Source organism: Cordyceps javanica, chromosome 7, assembly GCF_051103115.1.
Source record: "Cordyceps javanica chromosome 7, complete sequence".
Lineage (NCBI taxonomy): Eukaryota > Fungi > Ascomycota > Sordariomycetes > Hypocreales > Cordycipitaceae > Cordyceps > Cordyceps javanica.
In genome coordinates this window covers 2,624,753-2,640,886 of record NC_139301.1, presented here as the reverse complement: position 1 = coordinate 2,640,886, position 16,134 = coordinate 2,624,753, and the positions used below count along the sequence as shown (strand labels likewise).

Sequence of the window (16,134 nt, the reverse complement as noted above, 5' to 3'; positions counted from 1 at the left end):
GCCGTCTCTTCCATCCCCCCTCTGCCTCACCGCCATTACTACGAATGCCGCCGTGACTACGAACAAGTCTGCTCCATCACATCACTGTCGACTACTTTGTGACCGTTGGTCAAAAGTACGGCACTGATCATCCACTACTGCGGCGTTCGAGCGAGGTGTTACAAGGTCTCCAGCCGCGTCGCGTAGTTTCGGTCTCCTTTCTTGGGCGCTGCCTGGCCGTGAGACTGACATGACGAACCTCGTCGACGGAACTCGACGCACGCATCTGAAGATGCCAAGGCTCGCCAGAGCAAAAGTATCAGTAAAGCAACCTGTTGCAGTGACTGACATAAGACTGAATTGAAAAGTAACGGAACAGGGCCCTTCTTGGGTCGTCGTGTCCGGTGTCCTCGGTCGTTAGCTCCAGGAGTGTGAGCTTCGCAGTCGTCTCTGAAGCTGGAGAGACACATCCCTTACTCGACAGGAAAACAGGGGAAGCAGTTCCGCGTCTAACAATCGAGCACGAAACTATCCTAGCACTACAAGCTAGCCAGTTCCTTCCCTTTTGTATCTCGGTGCAGGCCAAGGCGCGGTGAATCCATGGGGTTTGTGGTGGTGTTTGCACTATCCACTAAACCTCGCGGGAAAAAAAAACATCGAGATGGAGAACTACTATGCGCCATCCGTCATCCTGCTCAACCATCCACTTGAATTCTGCCAATGACTTTCACGTTGCGCTTGTGTGTGTGCGATATGGAGAGGGCAGCCAAGTGTCACCTGGGCACCGCGACGTGAGATTCTCCTCTTCTTGTCGTATTGCGGCCGGGTCACGATTTAATATTTCCAGGAAAATAGTTTTGTATTGTCAAAGGCAATCCGACATCTCCGCAATAGAGAGCGATGAGGTGTGGCTATCCGCGGCTGTTATTTGCTGCCTTCATCTTTTTCTTTTACAAAAGGAGATGTAAAGTATTCCTTTTCAGTCTTTTTTTATTCTCATGATTGTAAAAGTTCTGGTTAAGTCCCCGGTGATCATTGATATATCCGGATTCCGAATATTTCTACTGTTCCCTTGCGCCTTGTTGCGTGAATCTCGCTCCGCTTCATATACCGCAGCGTAAGCGAAAAGAGCACATTATCCAACAGTCCCCTCTCGAGCGGAGCGAGGCCAAAAAAAAAAGGCAATCAGCGTCAGGAGCGTATTTCATAACATGTTGAAAATGGTCATGATCTGATAGCGTTGGTAGCGATGGTGATGTCTCCGAGCATAAAAGTCTTGCCATATAAATTCCATCAAGCGCAAAATCGCAACCAAAAATCGCAAGCAAAAAGAAGGTGAAAAAGCAAACAAATTTATCTTCTTCTTCTTCCCCAAAAACCATCTTGTATAATTTTTTTATGCATTCAGTCGTCCATCCGTGACCATGTCCCGAATGACCTTGATTGTCGACTGCACCGCGCCAAGGGCCATCTATCATTTGTCTCTTGTGTCAGTTTCTTTTTTTCCCTTGACGTATAATCTACTGGACGGCGGTAAAATAAATAATGATAAAAAACATCAAAATTTCAAAATTTCAAAAACTGACCTTTTGCTGCTCGGCCAGCACGTCACTCTCCTCCCGACGCCCCTTCTCGTCCGTGTCGGCGGCCGACGGCGACAACTTCCACTTGAAGGCGTAGGTGAGATGCAGGTCGGCAGGGCCGGCCGGTCCGGGGGCGAGGATGTTGTCGACCTCGGTGCCGTCCTCGAGGCGGAACTCGACCCTGTGCGGGGCCCGCTCGGTGCACACCTCGGTCATCTCCCTGCCGCCCTCAAAGACGACGCGGCGGCGCACGACGCGGCCCCCGTCCTCCTCCCCGAGCACGACGCACGACGTGATGGGCGGCACGAACCGGTCGGCGTGGCGGACCTTGAGCCGGAGGCCCTCCCAGACCTGGGCGGCCGTGAGCACGGGCAAGGCGCCTGCGGGGTTGACGGGCGCGGTGGCGGCGTAGTAGAGCGTAGTCATGGTGACGGGGGATGATGTCGAATGATGGGTATGTAATTACTTTTTGTGATAAAGAAAATGGTTGGTTGCAGATAATGGCAGGTTGAATGCGATTACCACTACAAGCTTTGCATCTTTTATACTCGAGCTGTGGCCATCATGTTTAATAATGCGACTGCTTTAGTTGTGGTTCTCTCTGATTCTCCGACCAAAGCTTGATTTTCCATGCTTGGTCAGCGTGGCACCAAGCTTATTCTTTTACGTCACGCAGTACGCCAACAATGAGATACGCAGATTAAGATTTTCAGGTAAACAAGTTTGAAACCAAAGTAAGACGTGAAAAAGCCAATGGAGCATGCACGATGGTCTTGGGAGAAATCTTGCCGAGATCTTGTGTAACGGAACACAGGAGGGATCTCTCGTCAATCCCGACCGACCGTTGTTGGACAGGGTCGTGGTGACCAGGGCCGTTGGGCTGTGACTCGTTCATTAACTAGTTACATAGTGCACGGCTGAGAGGGCGGAGGGGGGGGGGGGGGGGGTCCTGGCTGGCCCTGGCTGGCTGGGTCAACCATCCATCGGCCTGTGAAACAGCGCCGGCAACTTGCATCGGGACGGGAAAGTGACATGATCCACCAACAGTTCGGCAGTGGGACGGGGATGGTGTGAGTGCGACTGCAGGATGCGAGCGAGAGTGGTGTGTTCTGGATGCCTAGTCGGGTGAGGCAACCCAAGCCAGTACCACAACTACCACAACTCGCAAGCAAGCAATGCCAAGGAGCTCGAAGCGAGGAGAATATTCGCCGGAAAGGTGCAGTGCAGAACCCACGCGGGGGGGCGAGTTCTTGGGGGGGAACGGATGGCGAGGAAGAGGAGGAGGAGGGTGTGGGCGTTGGCGTGGGCGGGGTAGTTGAATGGTGCATGAACCGAGTCCTTTGCAGGATTGGGGCGGGAACGGCGTCGAGGAGGGCGTCGAAATGGGCGTCGAAAAGGACGTCGAGAATGGTACATGTACCAGCTGCAAGGTGTTATTGGTGACAAGATGTGCACTACACCAACGACAGGGAAGGCGAGTTAGTTAGTTGGCTGCAACGTGGCCAAGGAGAAATAGATTGGTGTGCTGGAGCCTGGAGGTGTCCTCTGATAGATGAGTGATGCGGAGTGATGAAGAACTTGAAGGGAGAAGGCTGACGGGCCAAAATAGACTAACTAGCAGCCAAGTGGGCGACAGGGCAAGGAGATTGACGAGAAAATAGGACAAGTTCGGCCCCGCGCGCGCATGGTTGCATCGCTGGCCGACAGATGGGACACGAGTCCAGGATGATGAGTTGGGGGCCGAAGCTAGGATGCCGTGTTAGACCATGAATCCATGGATACACGGACAAGGCCATGACCTTCTTGCCTGGCAATTGGCGATTGTTCGCCGGCCACTGACAATCGGGGAGGCATCCGGAGGCACTTTGGGCATCCATGTGATGAAAGATACATACCGTCCCCATAGAGTTGTAATGAGCTGTATGTAGGATGGGCAGTTGTTTCGAAGCGTCTCGTCTCCCCCCAATGCTTGGCTTCGAGTGACAGACTGAAAGTGCTTGGGTGGGGGTGGGCGGAAAACCAAAAGACCAGGATCACCGGTAAGAGGTACTCAGTAATGGTGATGAGCGGGGGGACAGGCGACAGGGGAGGAGAGTAAGAAACTACGGAGTACTCAGTAGTTACTTGATAGAGGAGAGGGGAGAGGGCAGGGTTACAAGAGAAGAGGGGAAAGCCAAAAGCAGCTACTGACTGGCAGGATGGGATGGTCGGAAGGCAAGGCAAATGGGTGATGGAGGAGAGGACGTGACGGTAACTACTGGGTGGCGGCGTCAACGGTGAGTAATAGTAGAGAGAAGGTGGTCAGAGAGAAGACGGCTGATACGGATCGGAGATGGCACCATTATTTGCAGATGCGAGGAGGGAATCAAGACGACTGCCTGAGCCAAACAGGTTAGCCAAGCTGCCCGAGCAGAACTAGTTAGCTCCTCCGGGGTTCGCTGGCAAGCTGGGTGCTTGTCAAGCAGGCCAACCTAGATTCGAGTCGATCCAGGATGAGCGAGACGGGCAAATTTTCCTTCCTTGTCCTGGGTTGACTCGGATAGATTTGCTGCTCTTGGTCGGTCGGGGAAGCAACGACACGTTACAAGGCCATGTCTTGGCTTGCTGCTAGCTGTACCGAGTACTCTCAAGACGAATGCTCCGTTCTCGCCAGTAGTAGAGTTCAAATTAAGTGGTGGCTTTTTGGGGCCCGTTGGACACGCACAGCTGATGATAATGATGATGGGTGTGGCATGGCAGCTTGGTCTCATTGTGCGCTTGCATGAGAGAGGCAGAGGCAATGAGGACGGGAGGCTAAATTGGTGAGTGGTGCGTAGTGGCCGGGCAGTCCTGGCCCTCTTGCGCGCATCAAGGCTGCAGGTTTGTCTTGGTCTCGGTCTCACCAACAGCCTTTGCCAGATGCGCAGATTGGCAAGGCAAGTCAGCAAAAGTACTTTTGCGCCGTTGGAGGCCCGGCCCCTCCGCCCCTCCACCCCCGGGAGGGGTCTAGGATACTCAGTAACTAGCGACGCCTGTGGCCTGGTCTTTCTCTGGCCCGGACAACTGGGGCACATGTGTGTGCTTTGCTTTGCAAGCTTGCAAGCTTGGTGACTGGGGGTGGCAAGGTGGTTGGCCAGTGAAGGAAAGAAGGTCTCTCGCAGCAAGAAGCAGGACAGAAGCCGCATCCGTCCCTCCTCGGTCCCTTTGGCCGTGGATAGCCATGCCATGTGCAGGAGGCGCAGCAACCGTGCCATGTGTTCGAGAATACCGTGTTAACCCAGGCCGGGCAGCCGAGACGCGGCGAGGCCGTCGAGATCCGTGGCAAAGCGGCTAATAGTCAGTCAGAGGACTATACTTGTTGACTTGCTATTATACATCGCGGCATGCAGGGCCTGGTCGTGGTCGGGGAAAAGTTTGCGAGGGTAGGTGTGGGCTTGTCAGTACCTGGCAACCTGGCATCCTTGCCTGGGTCGAGCTGCGCTGGGCTTGGCCGGACTGGTTGACAGGTTGAAAAGGTTTGACTGGCTGGCCCATGTCTCGCTCTCCACAGGGCAAGGACGGATGGATGGACAAGGGCTCCGGCAGTCAGTGGTACCTTGCAAGCTGCAAGCCGCAAGCCGCAGGCTGCAGCTAAGGAGGGGGGGCCTGTAAAATATGGGCTGGTGCGGCAGGCCTGGTCAGGTCAGGTCGACGGTGGTGGTTCTGGTGTGCTGGTGATGCTGGGAGTGGTGGGAGTGGTGGGAGTGGTGCTGGCAGAGGTGGTAACTTGTGCGAGAACGGCCGTGCTGGTCGAGGTCCAGCTATATTATCATTATCATCAACAGACAAGGCGGATCCCAGTCAGGATTGGTGTGAAAGGGGAAGATGCTACCACATATAGGCTAGGTACCTGGTCGTTACTCCGTAGTCGTCTTGAAGTAGACGGACGGGTGAGGATAGAAGGGGGAAAAAAAGAAAAAATGTGAGAGACAGAGACGGAGACGGAAAACAAGGAGAAAAAAAAGAATGCAGCACATGTAGATTCGAGAAGCAGTGCAAGACATGTTGCGAGCTTGCCAGCGCGCACAGATGACTACGGTGATGGCGCGGTCGGCTCGGGACTCGTCTTGGTTGTGCGTGCCAACAGTATGGGGTATACGGAGTAGATGGAGATGGAAATGGAGGCAACTAGATGGCTGAGCCGAGGGCGTCATGTGTATGTGTGTGTGGTGACAGGTGGTGGCAGGTGGTAACGACAGGTGGTGGCAGGTGGTAACGACAGGTGGTGAAGGGTGGTAGATGTGTCTTGGTTTTCCAAGAGTCGTAATTTGTAAGCATTGTATGAGAAGCTTGGCGAGAGTGTGGTGTGGTGTCTTGAGAGTTGGGTGCGTTTGTGGCTTTGGCGTGGTTGTGAGCGACGAGTGAGTACTGGTGGCTGTGTGGTGTGAGCGTCGTGGTGGTATTGGTGGCGCAGGTGTGAGGCGACAGGTTTGCGTGAGAAGAAAGCCAATGGACAAGAGGGGAGGGAAGCCGTGCACGAGCGCACAGGGGCAGTTGGGTGAGAAGGTCAAGTTCTGGTGCAAGTTCTGGTGGCCTGGTGATGCGTTTTTGCACTGTTGTGGGAGGTGGGAGGTGAGTAGGGTAGGTGGACGGTGGACTTTTTGGCATGGTGGTGGTGGTGGCTGATGCTGCTGGTCGTTGTGCCTCCTTGGCTTTTCTGGTTCCGCACTTTGACCGTTTTCCTTTGTCGGGGAGCGGGTGTCGGTGGCCCGTTGGTGGATGATGATGAATGGTGGATGATAGAGTGACGGGTGGTGGATCACTGGTTAGGTGGTTAGCTACTGGTAGTCAACTTGTGGTGGCTAGCCAAGAAGGATTTGACAGAGAGAGGGGGTGTCTGTTGATGAAGGATGGAGAACGGGGGAGTGAGGGAGGGAGGACCCCCCCATGTCGCGAGTGGCGCGGTTATCGATGGATACCAGGTTGCGTCGTGGATGGTCGTTGTAAGTATTAGTACTGGTAGTCGTCGGAGGGGTCTTGTATGCGGGCACGGCAAGGAGATGAGGAGATGTGCAGTGTGTGCAGGCATGTAGGAGGGGAAGAGGAAGAGGAGGAAGAGGAAGAGGAGGAAGAGGGAGACAAAGAAGCAACGTGTAGAAGAAGAAGAGGAAAGAAACAGAAAGGAAAAGGACGAGCTCAACTTGCTCATCAGTGACTGGGGAAAGAAATAAGGGTGTTTGCGTTTGCATGTAGATTGAGTACTTACTCCGTACTGGAGCAGCAAAAACGGTCATGGACGATGAACCACCAGGCACAGTGGGTTGCCCGCCTCACACTAGGTAGCACGTAGTTGGGTACCTATAGTACAAGTAGGGAGGTATAAGTAGTATGCAGGTGGTATTATTACGAGATATCAAGGCCACTCGTGAGCGGAATCAATACTTTGGCTTGATCCGTCCGCAACTACTTAGTACTTGAGTAGGTAGGTACTTGGGCAAGGTTTGGCAGGCAGGGTACTACTTAGTAGATGCCTGTGTATCCGTAGGCCGGTATAGTTACTCCGCACAGAAGGGTAGGTACTAACTAATAGTTTTGGCAAGTCACTAGTGGAACCCTTTTTTTTTCCTGTTCTTGGCCATCTCTTGGTCTGTGGTATTTCCCCGAGATAGGTCAATCTGCCCCGAGGTACGGATTAAATAGGCGAGTATTCGTGTTTTTTTCCCCCTCAAAACATCTCTCCAAGACGAGCAATCTCAAAGGCAATTGTTGAAGGCGATCCTTTTATTTCCCTGAAATCATGTTGAGAGGTCAGGCTGGCACTGTTTCTGTTTGACTCAATCCCCGCTCATTGCCAGCTGCCAGCTGCCAGCTGCCCACGCCGACGTTCTCCACTTGTTATTAGCCAACAACAGAAATCCGTCATGCACTTTTTTTTTTCTTTTTTTCTTTTTCCTTTTTTTTCCTTCTATTTTTCCTTACTCTTTTTCTTTTCTACCGCATCTTTTTCTTTTTAGTGCCCAAATCCAGAACAGACTACTGTGTAGTTTGGGCCACCAGACCACAGATCCAAAAGACCAGACGAATCAGCAACAAACCAGCAAGCAGATCACAGCGAAAGTGCCCATGAGATAGATCTGTTACATGGCAACGAGGAGGACAACCACATTGTTGCGTTGGTGGCCATGACGCGATCAAATCTGCCGCTACGGGACCGAAGGGACAAATTTTGGATAGTTATTGACATTAACATTCCTTTTCCATGATACATCTATATTTGTGGAATTGAGTTTATTCATATTCCCTTCCTCTGCATCATGTACCTATAAGAAGACAAAGAAGAGAAAAAATTGGGGCCTGTCGGCAGTGGGCTGCAGGCAGGGCCCGGCCGTCGCCGTCGCTGCCGTCGCTGGGCCTATTTTTTTTTTTGGTCGAGTGAGAGAGTGTGCGTCTTGCGCGGAGCAAGCGAGCAAGCAAGCAAGCAAGCAAATGAGCGAGCGAGCCAACCAAAGCGTTTCTTTTTTTTAATTGCAAGAGGCAAAGATGGTAAAATAAAAATACATAAAAGGCAAGCAATTTCAAGAAAGAGAGAGAGAGAGAGAGAGAGAGATGGAGAAAGAGGGCTGCAAACCTCCCCTCCCACCCCAGACTTGTCCGATGTGCCGTCCTTGGTCTAGTTTGTTTTGCTAATTTTAGAGCCCATCGTCGTCCATTACCTCAACGTTCTTTGGACAAAGAAACAGCCACTACTTGACTAGTTAGTTGTGTTGCGGTACATGGTTTAAACTACCGGGTCTAGTAACCACCACTTGTCAACCCCCTCCGACCTACATGTACACTTATACATGCATACGTACAGACAGACATACATAACATACACGCCTTGTTAGTTTCCATGACAAAAGCGAGAGAGAGAGAAAGAGAGACTAGTTGAACAAGCATGCCCGCCACAGGGTTGCATCCAAAGAGGAACGACCAAGAAAAAAACGCTCCTGGTAAGCTTCCCTCACATGTACTGTCGTCCCTTGAAGCCGTTTGTTAGTTCTTCGTTGGTGCGCCCTGTCTGTCCTTTTTGCTGCTTCAGTCAAGTTACATTGGCCAAAAAAAAAAACCATCAAGCCACCCATTCACTCACTGTCCGCTCCAGCCTCTTTTTTTTTCTGAAATTTTTCTTTTCTGAAATTTCTCTACAACGTAGTTTATTATTATTATTATTATTACCTACCTTACCTACCTTTCCAGTCAACTAGTTGGTTGGCCCCCCCTCCCCTCTCCGTCCTGCTGGCGAGCGGAGAATTCGCCCTGGTCCTTGGTTTGGTACTGGTTGGCAGAAGGGGGAGGGGGGGGCCTTATTTGTGAACCCACCACCGTACGGGCTGCTGCTTCTGCTGCTTCAACCACTGGACTGTGTGTGCGGCCCCCCCTCCTCCTCTTCCTCCTTCACCCCTCCCCAAAAGAGGCTGAACTAGTTTAGTTATTGGCTTATTGGCCGAACCGGGAGGGGAGGATGGGCAGCGGCGGCCACGGCGGCGGCGGCGGCGGCGGGGGAGGATGGGGGTCTCGATGATGCCCTGCAATCCACCGACGACGAAGCCCGCAGCAGTAGCAGCGGCGGCGGCTTGCATTGCATTGAGGACCGGGACTTGCGAGGGGAGGGGGGCGTCGCACTTCAGCTATCCCCATATGTTCTACTTGAGTAAGTATCCAGACTGATGCGTCGGGCCGTGCAGGACGGGAAGCAAGTAGTTGACTAGTTGGTACCAGGTAATTAACTAACCAAGAACCTTGGTGCCAAAGGATATGCGACAGGAGAGAGAGAGAAGAAGATGGGAGGAGATGGAGAGAAAGCGAGAGCGCTCGGGCGGTTTTTGGCATGAAGTTTCTTTCTTTCTTTCTTTTCTTTTCCTTTCTTCAAAACAGCACTCTTTTGAAGAAGATGCCAAACTTCCCGGTGTAAGTATTGATTTTTCTTGTCTTTATTCGTTCCGCATTCCTCTTGCCCGTGACTCCTCCAAACGGTTGCTCTACCCGCATGCCCATCTGGTGGTGTGCGTGTCTCTTGGTTTGGTTCACCAACCCCTCCTCCTCCTTGCCACCACTCCCCTCCCCTCATCCACTCCCCCATCGTCCCCTAAAAATACAGTTGTCATCCACTGTACTTAGATTAAAACCCCCAAAACCCACCCCCCCTAAGCCATCCCCGCAACACCGTAACCGCCTGCCTTAGTGCTGCAGCTACAGCACCGCAACCTCAAGCCCAAGAGCATCAGTTAACTAATGACTACCTAGTAGGTACCTACCTACCTTCTAACAGGCTACAGCGCCTTTTATCCAGTTCATCCCGCAGCCCTGAAGCCGCCGCAAAATACCTCTCTCCGCACCCATCCTCACCCGTAAAATCCCCTCGTTCTCTTGTACCTTTTTTTTCCCTCGTGCCTTTTTTATTTTATTTTATTTTTATCTTCAAAGTCTCTCCAACACCCTCTGGTCTATTTACTCTGGTTTCCCCTCCTCTCTCTCTCAGGTCTCTCAGTTCTCTTTGGTCCCTTTGGTCTTTTAGGTCTCTTCCGTCTCTCAGGCATTCCTTCCCCTCTGAAAAGACAAGCAGGTCCCCCAACAGTCCAAGACACAAGCCAAAAAGCACCCACCGCCCACCCACTTAACTACATATTCTTTTCCTTCTCCTCTCACGAGGCCATCACCACCACCACTTTTACCACCACCACTACCACTCTGTCCTCTTTTCTTCTTCCTCTTTTTTCTCTTCTTCTCTCCTCACTTTTCATCCCATCTTTTCTCCACCTCTTTTCCTAACCCAAGAAATTTCTCATTGCGACTTGTTACTTTTTATTTTCTTCTTCTCTTTTACCTCGCATCCAGAGGCCATGACGAGTGCATCCGTATGCTGCTCTTTATAGCACATCCCACGCAAACGCCCAAAACCACCCACCACCACCCGCTGCAAGTGAGGGGGAAGAAACGGCCTTGATATCCTACCCAAAAAGTACAATCACCACCATAACCACCACGACCACCGCAAGCAACTCATTCATGCCTGCCACTCAGGCTCCCGAGCCCGTCTCCGTCTCCGTCCCCTCTGTCAACATGCACAGCTACTCCAAAATCGGCGGCTCCTCCGACTTTGCTGCCCGCTACCCAACACGCATCCTGGTTGGCTATTGGCTCTACTCGTCCGAGCCCGAGCCTGACCAACACGCCGTCTACGGCATCCTCAGCCGGGACGGCAAGCTGCGCTTCAAGCTCGTGTCCGAGACACGCGACGGCAAGAACATTCGCGGCAACTACCCGCCCCCGTCGGAAACATGGCTCATCCACGAGGAGATTGTCCTGCTCCCCCACCTCCTCAACCTCAACCGCCTGGGCATGAAGGAGTACTGCCGCGAGCGGGGTAGGCAGGTCACGGCTGGCGAGGACGCCGCCAGCGTCGAGGCCAACGTGAAAAAGGCTGTCGAATATGCCGAGCGCATCTCCACGACGGGCGAGGGTCAGCGCCCCCGCAACCTCCGGTGGGAGCGTGAAAAGTGCGCCGACCGCCAGCGCGCCATCCGCAAGATTGGCACCGCCAGCGCCCACGCCAAGGCCATGCATGAAAAGGCCCACGGCATCAAGCCCGCCTCCCCGCCCTCGGACCTGGACCTCTCCCATCCCGTCCAGAAGCCCCCGTCGCATCACCGCACCTCGTCCTCTACCACCACCACCAACTCGAAAAAGAGACGGTCCGCCTCTCCCCTCGCCGCCGACGACGACGACGGGGAGCCCATGTCCGCGGCCGATAGGGACGGCCACGGCCACGGCCACCACCGCCATTCCCACAGCCAACACCACAACAACGACAACAACAACCACCATCACCACCACCTTTACAAGCCTCCCTCACCCCGCGTCCGAGGCCACCGCTTGCCCAACGACCGACCCGTCTCGTCGTCGTCGTCGTCGTTCCGCGCCGCCAATGTCAAGGTCGACGAGGAAACTGATCGCCTGCCGCCGCTCAAGGCCTTTTGCGCCGCCAACGGCCTCGACGACAAGGAGCGCCTACCGTCGCTGCACGCAAACGGCCTCGACGACAAGGAGCGCCTACCGTCGCTGCACGCAAACGGCCTCGACGACAAGGAACGCCTGCCGCCGCTGCACGCCACCCTGGCCTGCGACGCCATGGACCTCGACGACAAGGAGCGTCTGCCCCCGATCCAGGCCATCGCCCCCAAGTCGGCACGCCAACCCCTGCCCCAGCAGCCTTATGTCTCGCCACCTGCGCCGCGCAAGGCCCTGCCTACGTCGGCGGCTCATGGCAGGAAGAGCACGTCGGCCGCGGGCCCGAGGGCCGTTGGCGTGGCCAGCCCGCCGACAGGTGACGAGGATGACGACCTCGACGACGATGAGCCAAGATCAACCGTGTTTAACGGCGTCACGTATGTACGCAGGACAAACGGCTCGTTTAGGGGCAAGCTCGTCTCTCCCGGCAAGATTATCACGATTGAGGGGCAAGACTATGTCGAGTACTGTGTACTGGCCAAATTGTCCTTTGTTTGAGCCAGCCAGCTGGTGGGGAGGGGGCGGCCCATGATGTTGAAATGCATGAAACGGCCTATCTATTGCATAAAGCGAAGTTGCTTTTTTTTGTTCTTGATCTTCGTTCTTGATCTTCGTTCTTGTCCTCGACTCTCTTCTCTTTTCTTCTCTTGATCTTTTCCCTGGTGCATACAATTTTGCTTGGTACCACGTTTACACATTTTTGCTCATGTACTGTTTTGGATCGATTGGGTTGTCGCGTACGGATGGATATAACGAGGGAGGCTACTGTGAAGAGGGGGGCATGGAGTTGTTGTATATAGGTGTGGTTGGCGCCCAAAATGATGATATAACTTGGCACAGCGAATTACATATTGAACCTGTAAATAAATTTTGAACATTCCCGAGCCTATTATTTCTATTGCCCCTCCTCCTTTATTTTAGAAAAATTTCAATGACAACCACGGCCATGAGTAGTTGTTAGTTTGCCGTCCTACATACAAGGCAACAAAAGGTGGGGCTGAACTGAAATGGCGACGTTGGAGCGATGGGAAAAGATGAAAGGAACGGGGCCAAAGTAATGATGATGATGACGATGATGATGGCGATGAAAAACGTGAACTACTTAAATGATTCGGTCTCTGATTATATAATGCCAAGAGGATAGCGACTGATCAGAAATGTCCATCTTATCAAGATTAACCTATCGGCTTGTTGGAGCTTCTCAATCGGGTAATAGTTTAAAGAGGGAAAAAATAATAATAATAGAAAATAAGTGAAATCAATCGCCAAGCCCGCCCCCCTAAGGCGGGCCCTTCCGGGAGGACGTTTCGCAAGGTAAGTAGAGAAAAGGTTAAATGAGAAATATGACGAGTATTTGCGTGCATCTTTGAGAAGAAGAGAAAAGTGTGGTTAATTCAAATGAGGAAACGAAGAAGACCAGGTCGACGGGGGGGTACTACTCTTGTGAAGAAACACCGAGGGTAATAATTAAAATAAAATAAACTGGGAATGCGACGGACAAATTAAATGGAGAAAAAAAAAGACGTCATCATCTATTTGTAAGCTACAGATGAATTGACCGGCTCTGCCTATCTGTAACTGATACATTTCAGAAGAAAAGAAGGCTAAAAGAAGAAAAAAGAGAGGATAAGATGTCCGGTCCCAAATCTCCGAAAAGAAAAACCAAGTCCCCCGAAAAGAAATAGAAATAGAATAAAATAAAGAGTAAAAAACAGCTTTGGGCCAACCAACAGCAGAAGGGGGGGGGGGGGGGGCCTTTGCGATTTTTTTTTAAACGCGGAACCCCTCTCTATTTCTCTCATGCCTGATTGATCATTGGACACTTGGTTTTATTTTCCTCCAATTTTAATTCATCTTCCTTTTTTTTCTGGAGAATTCTTTTTCGGACTTTGTATTCACAAACCGGGGTTGACAATTGAGCTTGGTATCGGAGTTAGTAAAAAGTTGACAAAAGCAGCATGATTGGCTAATGGAGCGTTTCCCGCCCCGGTGAGCCCGGGAGCTCGGAGCTCCCGCCCCCACCCGATAACTCGGTTTGGAAATGTTTTTAAACTTCTGACTTTCCGTTTTTATCGATACCTCTTGTCTCTCTTTTTTTTTCCCGGCAGCTTTGTATTTCTCTCTCTCTCATACCACTTCTTGTCTGGATACCTACGAATTTGAAAAAGTCACCATCCACCACCGCCATGCTCTCCTTTACCGTCTACAAGGGCTCCCCCGACGGCACCCCCGTCAAGAGCACCACCTCCAAGCCCCGGCAGCTCACCGGCGACCAGGTCCTCCTCAAGGTCCTGGCTTCCGGTGTCTGCGGTACCGGTTCGTTTTCTCTTTTGTTCTTTGTTCGTGTCTGGGTGTCTGGGAACAAGGGAGAGAACCCTTTGCCCCGCGCTTAGACATTCAATTTCATTATACACTTGTCTTTTGCTAACTGAACTTGCTTTATTTATCTAGATTTACACTATGTACGTTTTTTACCCTTACACGGACTGCCTTCTTTCTCTCTTTGTTTTGCCCAGTCAGGACAAAACTCCGTCTTTGAAAATCAAAAAGAGAAAACTTGGGAGAAAACAAAAAGTTGAAATTTAGTCACTAATATCGAAAAATTGACACAGCGTAAACAAGACATGGTCCTCGGCCACGAGGGCGTCGGCGAGGTGCAGGCCGTCGGCCCCGAGGTGCGCGCCCTCAAGCCCGGCCAGGTCGTGGGCTGGGGCTACCAGACGGGCGCGTGCGGGCTCTGCGCGGCCTGCCTGTCGGGCGACGAGACGTACTGCGCCGAGCGGCAGATGTACGGCGGGGCCGGCGCGTCCCCGGAGCAGGGCAGCTTCGCGACGCACGCCGTCTGGCGCGAGGCCTTTTTGCACGCGCTGCCCGAGGGCCTGAGCCCGGCCGACGCCGCGCCGCTGCAGTGCGGCGGCGCCACCGTCTTCACGGCCCTGCTCGGCGTCCGCCCCACCGACACCGTCGGCGTCCTCGGCGTCGGCGGCCTCGGCCACCTGGCCATCCAGTTCGCCGCCAAGATGGGCTGCCGCGTCGTCGTGCTCTCCGGCTCGGACCGCAAGCGCGACGAGGCCATGCGCCTCGGCGGCCACCGCTTCGTCGCCACGAGCACCTTGGCCGACAAGAAGAAGAAGAACAAGGAAAACAAAGACGACGACGACGAGGATGACGTGTGGGAGCTCGACCGCCTGCTGGTCACGACGTCGGCCCTGCCCGACTGGGACGTCATCATGCCCATGATGGCCGTCCGCTCCCGCATCGTGCCCCTCAGCGTCGGCGGCCGCGACCTCGTCGTGCCCTACGCGCCCGTGCTGCTGCGCGGCGTCGTCATCCAGAGCGCCCTCGTCGCCACCCGCGCCGTCCACCGCGACATGCTCGCCTTTGCCGCCCGCCACGGCGTCCGGCCCGTCGTCGAGACCTTTCCCCTCGACGAGCACGGCGCCAAGGAGGCCATGGACAGACTCGACAAGGGGCAGGTGCACTTTCGCGCCGTGCTGCTGCCGCGAAGTGAGCACGAGGTGGAGAAGGAGGAGGAGAAGGCGGGAAAGCACAAGATTTGAAGAGAAAGAGAAAAAGAGGAAAGAGGAAAGAGGAAAGAAAAAAACAGTGAGGGATAGAGAGAGTGTGTGTGCTTGTGTGAGTGGGTCGGTGGACTGATGGGTTCATGAGCGAGGCGTAGATGGTAGGTGGGAAAAGTTGCAGAGTGGCGTTTTAGAGTGATTTTATTAATGAGGCTATCTATGATGATCCGATATTGTATATTATGGCTGATGTGATTATTCATGAGACTTCTGATTCGACTATCAGGAGGTTGCCAAGGATATCATCCAAGTTGTTACCGGGGTTTGTTATCGGGTGATTTTGTCCGGTACTTGTTCGAGGAATTTTGTCAAAGAAGTTTGTCAAAGAAGTTTGTCAAGGAAATTTGTCAAGGAAATTTTCAAACGAGACTCGGCAGACGAACCGCATTACACCATGACGGCCATGACAAACATCTGCCGCCGTCCACGGTCTCATCGGACTTAACCAAAGTCCGCAGTACCCGAAATGATTTTTTTAGTTAGCAGCATGTCGCACAATTCAGGAGTAGCTTGTCGAGTTGTATTGAAATTCAAATTCTAACCTCATCAAGACAAAACATTGTTGATCTTCTATTGTTCTGGTTGGAGCAGCGAGATTGATCTGCGGCCGTCGCGCTCAAACGTGTGGGGCGATCTACCCCGGGCCGCACTGCGCCGTCGCGACTCGCGCGGAGCTAGACCTGCGCGCAACGTCTCAGCGCATCAGTGGGTGGGAATTGCTTGATCTAATTGATGGATGCTTTTTCGGCATCAACTACCGGCAACGAGTCTTCGCTGTCGGCAACGAGTCTTCACTGTCGGCAACGAGTCTTCACTGTCGGCAACGAGTCTTCACTGTCGGCAACGAGTCTTCACTGCCGGCAACGAGTCTTCACTGCCAGCAACGAGTCTTCGCTGTCGGCAACGAGTCTTCACTGCCGGCAACGAGTCTTCGCTAATCTTGAATCGGTCCGTTGGTAGGAGAGGACCGTGGTCGGCGGGGG

The 16,134-nt window shown here is 53.1% G+C and overlaps 3 protein-coding genes across 3 annotated transcripts; 2 read left to right on the top strand and 1 right to left on the bottom strand.

The window, feature by feature from the left end:
- Positions 1 to 1,375: 1,375 nt before the first annotated feature.
- Positions 1,376 to 1,988, bottom strand: V2A60_010285 (SRPBCC family protein; the record flags this gene model as incomplete). The annotated part of the gene is made up of 2 exons (XM_083261543.1): positions 1,376 to 1,450; positions 1,566 to 1,988. 2 exons carry the CDS (start codon positions 1,986 to 1,988, stop codon positions 1,376 to 1,378), a joined length of 498 nt encoding a protein of 165 aa, XP_083117669.1.
- An 8,580-nt stretch (positions 1,989 to 10,568) lies between these two features.
- V2A60_010284 (uncharacterized protein) lies at positions 10,569 to 12,068 on the top strand (the record flags this gene model as incomplete). Its single annotated transcript, XM_083261542.1, has 1 exon — positions 10,569 to 12,068. The coding sequence occupies one exon, from the start codon at positions 10,569 to 10,571 to the stop codon at positions 12,066 to 12,068; it is 1,500 nt and encodes a 499-aa protein (XP_083117668.1).
- A 1,688-nt stretch (positions 12,069 to 13,756) lies between these two features.
- Positions 13,757 to 15,130, top strand: V2A60_010283 (chaperonin 10-like protein; the record flags this gene model as incomplete). The annotated part of the gene is made up of 3 exons (XM_083261541.1): positions 13,757 to 13,886; positions 14,022 to 14,032; positions 14,183 to 15,130. 3 exons carry the CDS (start codon positions 13,757 to 13,759, stop codon positions 15,128 to 15,130), a joined length of 1,089 nt encoding a protein of 362 aa, XP_083117667.1.
- Positions 15,131 to 16,134: the final 1,004 nt, after the last annotated feature.